The sequence below is a fragment of the Typopeltis vanoorti genome, chromosome 25 (assembly GCF_054136105.1).
Source record: "Typopeltis vanoorti isolate ZY-2024b chromosome 25, IOZ_Tvanoo_1.0, whole genome shotgun sequence".
Taxonomy (NCBI): Eukaryota; Metazoa; Arthropoda; class Arachnida; order Uropygi; family Thelyphonidae; genus Typopeltis; species Typopeltis vanoorti.
In genome coordinates, this window is record NC_143573.1 from 23,386,305 (window position 1) to 23,398,493 (window position 12,189).

General features: G+C 34.3%; 1 protein-coding gene across 2 annotated transcripts in view; it reads left to right on the forward strand.

Moving 5' to 3' along the window:
* The window catches only part of Calr (calreticulin), a 49,419-nt gene extending 40,975 nt beyond the window's left edge, over nucleotides 1-8,444 (forward strand). For both annotated transcript variants that reach the window (XM_090414504.1, XM_090414505.1), the window contains exons 7-9: nucleotides 20-112; nucleotides 4,957-5,100; nucleotides 8,189-8,444. In XM_090414504.1, coding sequence (XP_090270630.1) covers nucleotides 20-112; nucleotides 4,957-5,100; nucleotides 8,189-8,224 — 273 coding nt within the window. In that variant the 3' untranslated portion in view covers nucleotides 8,225-8,444. The remainder of the gene's footprint in view (nucleotides 1-19; nucleotides 113-4,956; nucleotides 5,101-8,188) is intronic.
* The last annotated feature ends 3,745 nt before the right edge of the window (nucleotides 8,445-12,189 follow it).

Here is a 12,189-nt window from a genome sequence, read left to right on the forward strand (position 1 = left end):
TGCATCTTTGTGATTTCAGGTTAAATCTGGCACTATTTTCGATAATGTTTTAATTACCGATGATGAAGAATATGCACGTAAATATGGAGAGGAGACTTGGGGGGCTACAAAGGTAAGCAACATCATTTAAATTTCCAATTGCAATATTTGATTGTGACATTAACCTCCATATACAAATTGATCAAAAAAATGAAAAGTTCTATAGGAGGTTTTAAGGAAAATAGTTATTGGACATGCTCTTGCATAACATGAAACAATAGATTATTGTGATCATTCCTGTGATTTGCTGTTCTTTAAGGGTCAGTAGACCCTTAAAGAACAGCAAATCAACTATACCAATTAAAATATCAATTGGTGTAGTAGAGAGCATAGTTTTTTTTTTTTTTTTTTGATTAACTTACATTTGGTATGTGCTGGTTTCACAAATTATTTGCAAAAAAAAAACCTTTAATTATACTTGCCTAGTGTCCAGGGAGGCTGAATATCTGCTTTTTCAACCAGCCTGCTGGGTGTTTAAACTCATCATGGGAATAACGTTTGGTATGTCTTCATATAACTGAGGAATTTCAGCACCCATTGTGGTAAGATCCTGATTTATTGGGAATTGAAATTGCTTTCAAGTTTAATGTTTGGTTCTAAGAACAGGGTTTGATACATGATTCAAACACTAGATCATCACAGTAGACTAAGTGTTGCATGACTGGGATTCAACCTTTCATAAAATCATCAAACATTCAAAACTGTCATTAATTTACAAGATCTCTTCAGTTGACAAATGATTTTGTTGATCGTTTATGCATTCATAAGCGGGATCTACTCCTTATGAGATTTTGAATATTTATCTATTTAAGTATTATATTAACTATAAAACAAATGGTGTAAAACAGCATTTGAGATAATTCAAGGTGTGTTCAAAAAAAAGACCAAACTTTTTAAATAGCGTGGCTACTTGAGTGTACGTAATGGCAGTTTTGACAAACTGCCCATTTGCCCCATTCTGCATTGAGTAGTAGTCTTTGAGTTACAACCGCTGAAGTGAGCATGTGCACAAGAACTGTTTGTCGGATAAGTGACAGTGAAAGAATTTGAAGAATAATGTGTGTGTGTGAGACATTTCAATTGCATCGCAGTGAGTGGGGAAAGGATCTCCTTGACCAAAAAGTATGAGTCAAGTATCAAGATGATGTTTGTGCTTTTGATTGGAAAGACGTTTTGTCATCGTCATCAAATTCCTGCCATGTACCCTCAAGGGTTATGTAGGATATGATAGTACCACATGAAAAATTTACATCATTACTAACTTCCTATCTACAATTTTCCTCCAAATCAATCTATTACTTGTCAAGACTCCAACATTATCAGATCTTATATTTCTATCGTCTAAGGCACTTTGTACCGTATCAATCCACCTATATCTTGGTCTTCCTCTGGGTCGTTTTCCTGCCAACTTGGCAGAGAACAATTGTTTTGCTAAGTGACCATACCACCTGAGATTAGCTCTACTATAACACATTCCTGGATGCTAACAATGTCGAGTTCTTTCCTAATATAATCGTTTTTAATATGATATTGCCATTGATGCCATCTATTCACACCTCTAATCTTTCTCAGGGCTCATATCTGCAGTCTCTAGTCTTTGGTCAAGTGTTTTACTTCTAACCCAACTCTCAAATCCATAAGTTAAAGCTGGTTTGAACACTGTCTTGTATACAGCTAATTTAGTGTTCCGACTAATTTCTCTCTTATTCCATATGAATTTATTCAATTGACTTCCCACCATACCAGCTTTGCTGATTCTGTTGTCCATTTCTATATTTAATTTACCGTCTTCAGTAAAAATCGTGCCTAAGTAGCTGAAATGTTTTACTTGTTCCACATGTTCTCCATTCACAACACAGTTGACATTTTCAATGATTCTGCCTATTTTCATTGTCTTTGTCTTTTTATTGCTGACCTTCATACCATATCAATTACAACAGTTATTCAATTTAGTCAAAGAATCCTGTAGCGGATTTATTTAGAAGTATAACATCGTCTGCATAAAGCAAAGAGCTGACATTAACATCTCCAATTTTGATATCATGTTTAATACCACTTTCCTTCATAATGTGGATCACATTATGAAGGAAAGTGGTATTAAACATGATATCAAAATTGGAGATGTTAATGTCAGCTCTTTGCTTTATGCAGACGATGTTATACTTCTAAATAAATAGATAATGAATAACAGTGGGGATAACATACATCCTTGTCTTTCACCAGATATAACATTTAACAATCTTCCTACTTCCTTCAATTCTAACTGCTGACTTACAACTCAAATAAAGACAGTATTGCTTGATATACTGCCACATTGACACCATATAACTGTAGCGTATTGAATAGCTTCTCTCTTGGCACCTTGTCATATGTCTTTTCCAAATCGACAAAACTTAAATACAGATCTTTGTTTTATTCCCATGCTTTCTCGACTATTTGTCGTAAAGTGAAGATCTGATCCTGACAGCCCCTATTTGACCTGAATCCAGCTTGTTCTTCACCAAGCTTTTCTTTCTCATTTGTTTCTCAAGTGTACTTGCATATATATTACCAGGAACACTCAGTAGAGATATACCTCTGTATTCTCACATTCAGTTTCATTTCCTTTTTTTATATATGGGAACTACGAGAGCTTTACTCCAATCGTCTGGAATTCGTCCCAGCATTCTGAACTATGCAGTGCAGCCACTGTAAGACTCTTATACCACCATACTTCAGCATTTCTGGTCGAATATCATCTACTCCTGCTGCCTTTCCACATTTCAAGCCTTTGATGGCTTTTTTCTACTTCAAGTATGGATATGTATTCCTGACTGCATGCCTGGTCAGTGTTTTTTATCACTGTGCTGTCATCACTGCTTGTTTTATTTAGCAAAATTTAAAAGTAATTACTCCATACTTCAAGGATATCGTTTTCTCCCGTTTTCATGTCACCTTTATCGTCTCTAATTCCTTTTACAGCACTCTTTCCTCTATTCTTAAGCTCCAACAACCTCCAGAATATTTTGCCACCTTCTTGATATTTATATTCTTGCCCAAGTCCTCCCATGACTTTTGTTTAGCTTTCTTACATTTGTCTCTGTATTCTCTAAGAGCACAAGCTGACTTATTTTCCAGGAATTTTTGATATGCTTTCTTCTTTTCCTTCACTGCCTCTTTAACTTCCTGTGCCAACCATGGAGATCTGATTTTTCTATCCTTGCAGAAAACTTCACTTCACCACATGCCTCTAGCTGAATCAATCAGGGTTTTCTTCAAGGCATGCCACTGAATCTCCAAGGTTTGGTTCCTGTTCTCAAACTCTTTCATTTTTCCTTCAATAATCTTTGTGTATTTTAGTCTACAGTTCACATCTGATAGCTGCTCAACTTTTATTCGCTTTAAAACTTTCTTACATGTTATTCTTTTCAATATATGAAATTCAATTTTATCCTGCTCAAGACTAAATAGTGATCACTTCCAATTTCAAATCCTCTGTACACTGGTGTCCTGCACCAGGGAGAAAACATCACTATCAACAATAACAGTCAATGAGACGTTTCTTATTCCTTGCCTCTTCTCTCCATGTGAATTTGTGCACATTTTTATGTTGGAACATGGTGTTAACCAGTCCATGTCCTGAGCAGAAATCCAACAGGTATTTGCCATTATTATTAGCTTTGCTCTTTTCTTCAAATTTTCTCAAAACATTTTTGTATGTCTGACAATCACTTCCTACTCTGCTATTTAGATCCCCAACAAGGACTAACTTTTACTTTTTCATTGTGTCAGTAGCTTTCTCTAGAGCCTCAAAAAATTCCTCCACTTCTACCAGTAGAACCTTCTGTGGGACCATAGGCACAAATCAGTTCCCCATTCTGATATTTGCCCAAATCACTCTACTTGACACTGCCTGCCATTCAAGAAGATGAGCCTCATATTTTGTGTTGAATACTATGGCTCTCCTTCTTTTCCTTGATTGTCATTGCCTGAATATAACATTTTGTATTTATTGCTCAGAAAGATCTCACCAGTTTTGGTCTTTTTAGTTTCAGTCACCCCTATTATGTCGATCTGGTACTTATCTAATTCCTCAGTTAGCTCCATTTCTTTGCCATTCAGGCTTCTTATGTTGATAGTACCGATCTTTAACTCTGGTAATGTTGAGTTGGGATGTGTGTTTCAGATTTGTTCCAGTAGCTGACTTTTCGCTGTTCGCCCTGTTTCCCTAGCGAAAACAACGGCTTGTTTTCGCTAAGGAAAACAAGCCTTTAAACCAGTTAGACAAGCCACTTGTTTAACTGGGCAATGCCCCATCCTGCACGAAATTTTGTCATGTTGTACCATCATTTTGTATTTTGGTTTAACCAATAGGAATACAATTTGGTCGGCTAAATCCCAAATTGCTAGCCCATCCTCATTCGTTCAGTATCCAGGTAGGTACCCAATAGGGTGCACCACGGGAAGATGAGGATTGCACATTTAGGTGAGAAGCCCTGGTCAGTTTAAGATAACAATTCATTCTGTCAGGCTTCATACAGAACTTTGTCTTCAATGTTACTGATTTGGTTAGTTTGACATAATGATAGTGTAGCATTTGGATAAAAAATCTCAATGTGGTTGTGTACATGTGTCTTATCAAAAACGTGTTTTGAATATTATGTCCTTTCTGCATGGGCTGGTGTATTTTTAGTCTTTTTGATGAAGGGCACGTGTACTATACCTGTTTATTTCCTTGTAAGCCTTGACACACTTCTTGGAGAATGAGAAAATACTTCATACACTGACTTGCTGTTCTTCTTTAAAATCAGATTCCCATCCTAAAATTTTTCCAGAATTGAGGACAGGGGAGTTGAGATGTTAGGTAATGATCTAAGCAGGTTACTAAGTACATTAAGGTGAATTTGCAAATGGTACTGATTTTCACTTTTCCTGTAGGATCCAGAACGTAAGATGAAAGAGAAGCAAGATGAAGAGGAAAGGCAAAAATTAGAGGCAGAGACAAAAAAAGATGATGATGAGGAAGAGGAGGAGGAGGAAGATGCAGAGGATAAAGATACATCTGAAGATTCTACATCAGAGGTAATGACATTATCTGTATAATCTGGTTACATACTAAGGCGATAATTATAATTCAATGGAACATACTATCTAAGATGTGTTGTTACATATAAGGTATTTATATACCTTATATTTATACTCATATATAAATTTCATTGAAGAGGGGGGCGGGATTGTTGTTATATTAACTTTTAAATTTTCTTTATTGGTTATCACTATATGTGAATATATTTATATATATATATAGATAGATAACTTGGTATGGCAATTCTTTATTCTAATGATTGTTCCAAGCATATACAACATTTAAAACAGATCTGCCTTTATCATTAGGCCTAAGTCAACTTTATCTCCCCATTTAGCATACAGCTGCTCCTCATTCATCCTCACCTCATGTAATTTAATGATGCACAAATCAATTATAAGGGAAAGAGTTTCTTTTTGCTATTTCATAAATAACATACCTAAAGTAGGGTTCATGTTAAATCAGTTTCAGCTTTCACTCATGTCACGTTTTCCAATAGAATAATCAGTAGTTATGTCGTCCTTAAGACAACTTTTTATTCAATGTTTCCTCAAACATTGAATGAGAATTTAACTCCAATATCTTATTTCATTTACTAAACTCCAGTTTAAAGTTTCACAGTGTTAAGATTCCTGTTTGGAATATTCTGTTAAGCTTTCTTAAAAATTTCCTAAGAACAAAATTCTCTGGTCGCCATTCTCTTTGCTTGTTTTCCTCGTTAGGACAGTGCTCAGCGCTCTCTCAATAGCTGTCATGCACACTTCATGTAAATGACAAGTGTCATGCACACTTGTCATTTACATGAAGTATAAATATTGTCGGTGTTAGCCTAAAGAAAATGTCTTTACAAAACAACGAATATCTTTACACTTAATATTGAATTACTATAAAGAATGTAACCATTTCAACTATCATAATCTAGTAAGTACATAAAATTCAAATGCTTCTCATTTTAACATTAATAACGGATACATAGCAAGTGGCGATTATACATTACGAAACCAAAACTAATAATTTACTAACATAATTGTAATAAGGTTCATAATTTTTAATTATGGTTATTTTCAGTGTTGCATTCTTTTTCCATACTAGATTTTTATATCAAATCTGTGCATGCCTTCAATTATAACTGACTTACAATACAGTATATAATGTTCCATTTGTGCTATATATAATTGTATCACCGTGAACAACATCTTCCCTCAATTTCTCAACTTTATCTGATCCTGGCCCCAACTTTTCCTGAGTTTCTTTGACTCTTCTGAAGTATGCTAGAGTACTTTATACTTAATTTTCTCTTTCTATCCCAATTATTTATAGCCAGCCCATCTAAATTATATAGTTCAGCCAGTGTAAAGTTCTTATGTTTAATTTGGTAATCTTGGTTACCAAATTAAATTTTTATTTAGCTACTTTTCTCTATTTCCAAGGAAGCCCCAAAAACACAGTTGCTATTTCACTTATAGATTCCAAAGTTCCTATGACTTTGAACAACTACTTTGACATTTTCCCAATCTCTAGCCAAGTAATTTGCCACTGTGTTAGGGTTTGGTTTTTAAACCTCAATTTTTCTCATTGCTTGCATATTTGAGTGGTTCACTTCTGATGCTGAACTTTCAATCTTTGTAACATTATTTATCTATTGTCTTAGCCAGCATGGTATTATATTATGAGGGTGGTGTGAAAAGTTCTCGACCTAACAATGAAAAAGCAAATTTATAATTTCAAAATTATTTTCATTTTTAACATAAAATCTCCCTTAAGACTAATATATTTATTCCAGTGCCATTATCTTGTCCCTGTAGAGGTTCTCAAAAATATCCCTCTACAGTTGCAATCACCTTGATTCAGAGAAAAACGCTGACCAGCTAGGGAGATTTTTAGTTTTGGGAATAGATGGGAGCCAAAATCTGGGGAATAGGGTGGATGTTCCAACAATTCATAATGCAGATCTCTTTAATTTTCCCATTGCCAAAACACCTTTGTAGGCAGGTGCATTGTCCTGATGAAAGACTATTTTTTTTCTCTTCTGCAAACCAGGTCTTTTCTCATGAATTTTTTTGTCTAGTCCCATTAAAAGATCGGAATAATATTTCCCAGTTATTGTTTTACCCTTTTCAAGATAATTAATAAACAAAATGCTTTTAGCATCCCAAAACACCAATGCCATGACCTTTCCTGTTGATGGAACTGGCTTTGTTTTCTTTGGTGCTGAACAACTGGCTTCTGTCCACTGTTTCGGTTCTGGTGTGTAATGGTGAATCCAAGTCTCATCCATAGTAATAAATCGATGCACAAAATCAGTTTTTTTCTTGTTAAAATGCACTGTTCAGAGATTTCTATGCGAGTGCAGTTTTGATCTGCTGTGAGCAAGCATGGCACCCATCTTGTACAAAGCTTTTTCATCTGCAATTCTTGCAAAATGATTTCTGGTGGTACTTTTTTGGGCATACTTCACGTGGATCATCTTCAAGGCTGGTATGGCCATGATTAAACTCGTGACTTGAGGCCGAGAACTTTTCTCCACCCTTGTACAGAGAGCAATCTTATGAATTGCCCGTTTCTAAAATAACCGTACGGCTTCATTTTGTGATGTAAAATTACAGAGGCAAAGTGGATATTAGATCCAACATTATTTCAAAGCCAAATTGTTGTAGAAACTATGAAATTTTTGTTAGTTGGGTCTGAGAGCTTACGAGAATACAATCCTCGAGTTGCCTTAGCTCCTTTCAAGCTAAGGCAACTTGTAAGCTCTCAGATCAACTAGCAAAAATTTCATAGTTTCTACAACCATTTGGCATCAAAATAATGGTGAATCTAATATCCACTTTGCAGAAGTAATTATAAATTGTTTATTTCTGGAATTTTCTCAGTTTTCAGACTGAGGTTGTCCGTGGGTGGGGGGGGGTGAAACTGGTATTTCTGCTTTAAAATGCTTAGCCATGATCAAAAGTAACTGTTCAACTAACTATTGAATATAACAAATCATTTATTTAACCACTTCTACATTTCCATTAAAAATATTTTTAAGGCATATTTAAATTGCTAAAAGATTCCCACTAAATTAAGAATTTCCTTTTACAGGATGGAGCAGAGAAACATGATCATGAAGAACTCTGAGAGCAGCAGCAGATTTAAAATTTAAAAATATTTAATTTTAATTGGCTAGTTCATCACTGTCCTCCAGTCCTGCCATTCCATGTGCCACCAGCGCTGGCTTGTGGGGGGGTTTTCTGCACAAAGTGCAATTGTACAAAGGGATCAAAACATGTAGTGTTGTGTAAAGAAATAAATGTTATTTGTAAATTTGGTTGTCATTAAATAGTACTGTGGTAAGATATTTTGGCATTTTTGATTTATTTTTCTTGGGAGTAGGGAGACTGGTTATGACAAGATAAATGTAAGAAATAATTCAACTGAGGCTAAAATGGTTGAACAATTGTAGTTAATAAGTTTCTGAAATACTCTTGAAACTAAGTCATCTCTCACTGGTTCTCATAATTTTTATATTTTACCTTGAAACATGAAAAAGTTGTTTTTCATGCATATCGTGTATACATATATATTTCGAGTGGCCACATATTATTGGAAGCAAAACAAAAGTAAATAGGTGTTTAAGAATTGATTTATCAAATTCATTTAGGCAACGTTTTTGAAATTCAGCTTATTAGACATCTCCGGGACAGAGTATGTCTTACCAAGCCATTCATTGAATCTTGTATTACTTATTTTAATTGCTCTATCAGCCACATTATTTTTATGCTTCACAAAACTGATCAGAAACTTTTCACTGGGAGTGAAAGCAAGTCATACTGAAAGAAATACATTATGCAAGGTGTTGCTTATGCTAGGCAGATAAACATATACAGGTGGTCCCCATAAGGATAATTAATAGTTTGGGAACTAGTTTTTCTGCACATGTAAATAACCTGCATGTCATAAGCAGATCGTTGGCGCAGCATCTTTATGCTAGCGACTAGCACAGGTAATGTTACCATATATGCGCTGTTCATCAGGGATCAGAGTTACGTACAAATCTGACTTAGACGTTCTCAGGAACGTAACCTGGGGACTGCCTGTATTGTAATAATATATATAATGAATGTTACATCTGAAAGTTAGATAATATTTTAAAAAAATATGCAAATAATTTCATTAATGCATATAACCATTGTATGTGATATGCTACTTGTTTTATGGGTTTGCCACCGATGGCAACCTTTTTGTTTTGAGTGATTTCATCAAGTGAAACTACAACAGCAACTCTTGATGGGATTAATATCACTGAGAAGCTTGGAAGTATTCTTTAATTGTCCCATATTCATTACTAGCATAAATTTTCTGTTATTAAAAATGCTACATTCTTCAATGAGAAAGACAAAGTATTTGACAGCAAATTTATTCACTCCACATCTAAAGATATAAATGAATTGCTGAATGCATGAAAACAGCCTGTTATCAATCTTCCCTTTAAGATGTCTGCATGCCTAGTTAACTGCAGGTACAAAATTTTTCCTTTCAGAATTTCTATCAACAATTTTGTATGTACTAGAAAAAAATATGCCAAAATCATACTTTTTACTTCTGAAAGATCTCTAATCTAATATTACTCTAACCAATTCCAACTTAGTGTTAGCCTGCCATATTGTCAAACTGACAGTCAAATGAGACATTTGTTTAGTGTCTACTGTCTAGGCAGTCCAGTGACATGAACTCGTGCAAATGATGGATTTTCATAGCTCTGCTGATTTAAGTGAATTAATTTAGTTTTACAATTTTAGTTTGTAGCTAGACAAAAAGAAAAGCATGGCTTTGAAAGCCTTAGCAATTATTAGGAATACCTATTTTTCAAACAGGGTAGAAAGAAAAAAAATCCTTAGTTCAGGAAAAGATCGCTTAAGTTCTATAACAAGTAAACCTATAAGTCTTAGTTTTGCATTACAATAGCACTAGGAAATTATAGTTCAGCTTGCTTAATAAGTTTTCATGAACCAGTTAGTAAAGGTCTATCATATATATTACTTGAATGAAACTACATTAAATTAACTGCTTATGTCCAAGTTTTAAAGAGTTAACTGTTATAAACCTTTTGATTCATTATCTAGAAGTCATTTCTGTAGAAATTTTATTTAAAATAAAGCATGGATATTTCTTCTTATTTTAAGGTATTTCTCATTTGATGGGAACCTGCTTGTGAAAAAAATATTGGCCAGGATATCACTGAATATAAATGACAATACACTCCCAAACAATAACAACAAAACGTTAACCTTAGAAATAAGTCTGCAAAACAACAAGAATATCTTTTTATAGTGGAACAGTTGTGGGTTTTGTCAAAATCCTTCATTTGTCTGCAAGAAACATTTAAACTTCGTTTTTCATAAGGACAGAACTGGAAAGGTCTTGCTCATGGTGAAATAGCTATCCTAGAGGGCAATCGCCCTCATTTGAACATACTATGTTATAAGCAGTATTACTTAGCCTATTAATGGGATTTCCTTTTACAGTATGTTCTGTTTATTTACTTGCAAGTGCTGAAGTAAGTGTAATCAATACTGATAACTTTATATTACGAGCCTATACTACTTATGGGTAACGTTAATGTGCACAACATTGTGGGAGTAGTACTAACAAATGGACAAGGTCATATCATTGAATGAATACTTGACAATAATGACCTTGCTTTTGAATAATACTCATTATGCAATAAATCTTACTGTATGTCACTGCCATTTTTCTATACAGATGCCCATGGGAAAAAGTTCTGGCAAGACTTGTCCATCTCCCAAAATTTAATGTTGAAGCATGGTTGCTTGGCACTCTGTAAGGTTTCACCCAAAGTGGTAAGCAGGCAAAGAAAAAGGTATTTCATACTCTACCTCATCAGGATTAAATCTAATTTATATATATAATCAAACTCTGCAAAGATTGTATGGGATAACTGGAAAATGAAGGGCAGATACAGAACAGTTTGTTGACCTTGAGCCACAAAGTGTTGCTGATCTCAAAGCTATTGCAAACACTTAAAAAAGTTTGCCAGGCTCTCAACATCTTCAAATCCTCCTTAATTTCTAAAATATTGAAAGAGAAATAGCAGCTAAATTTTTATACCCATGTGCCAAAGATAATCACTACCCTTACATTAAAGATACCAAAAAATTATATACTTGGTTTAATCCTTTATCCAAGTGTAAGCAAACAAAGTTGGCTTTTGAAGTATTTTCCTTCAGGACTTCTTCATATCTTTAATGTATAGTATAACCAAGTGAAAAGACTTCCAACTTTTTGCAATCCAGAGTAATTTAATAATGTGTGACACCTTTTTGGCAACTTGTATATGAAAATATGACTTCAACCTTAGTATCACTTGGATCTGGCTCCCACTGAAGAGACAACAATTCTTTAATTTATAGTATAACCAATTGAAAAAACTTCCAACAAATCACTTTCCTTACTGTTCCACCCAGTGATAACATCCATTATGGATCTCCTCTTAATGTTATTTATCACTGCCATCACTGCATGTTATTTGTCACTGCCATCCTAAAACCAGAAAAGGACACAAGCAAATAATTATTGACCTATTATTATGACTAGCTGTCTTTATAGATAGAGAAAATTATTGCCAGACTTTTGGTATATATATATTTAGAAAATATCTCATTTCAGTATTCTTTGGCATAAAAGTATGACAAGCCTGGAGAAATTAAAAGACCTGTATAATGTAAGTCCCAGAGAACATCTTCCTGTATTTATTAAAAACTTTGTAGTAGCAGAGTTAAGTCGGTGGGAAGCATGTTATCCAGGCCATATCAAGAAGAGAATAGTTTTTATTGTCATCCCTGCAGTGTGAGTGTAAATGAGACGTCAACAATTGCTTTTTGAAAGTTTGCCTCCCCACCTAGATTCCAAGGGGTTTGCTTTCTCTAACACACAAATGTGCCATTTTTTTGTGTGTGGGATGTTAAAAGTATTCTTTGTTTAAAATTCAACCTAAATGTGGATATATACCATCTATTGTATACTTTTTTTTTTTTTTAAAAGAAGATAGAACTCTTATTTCTTAAACTTTTTTTATTTTTGCA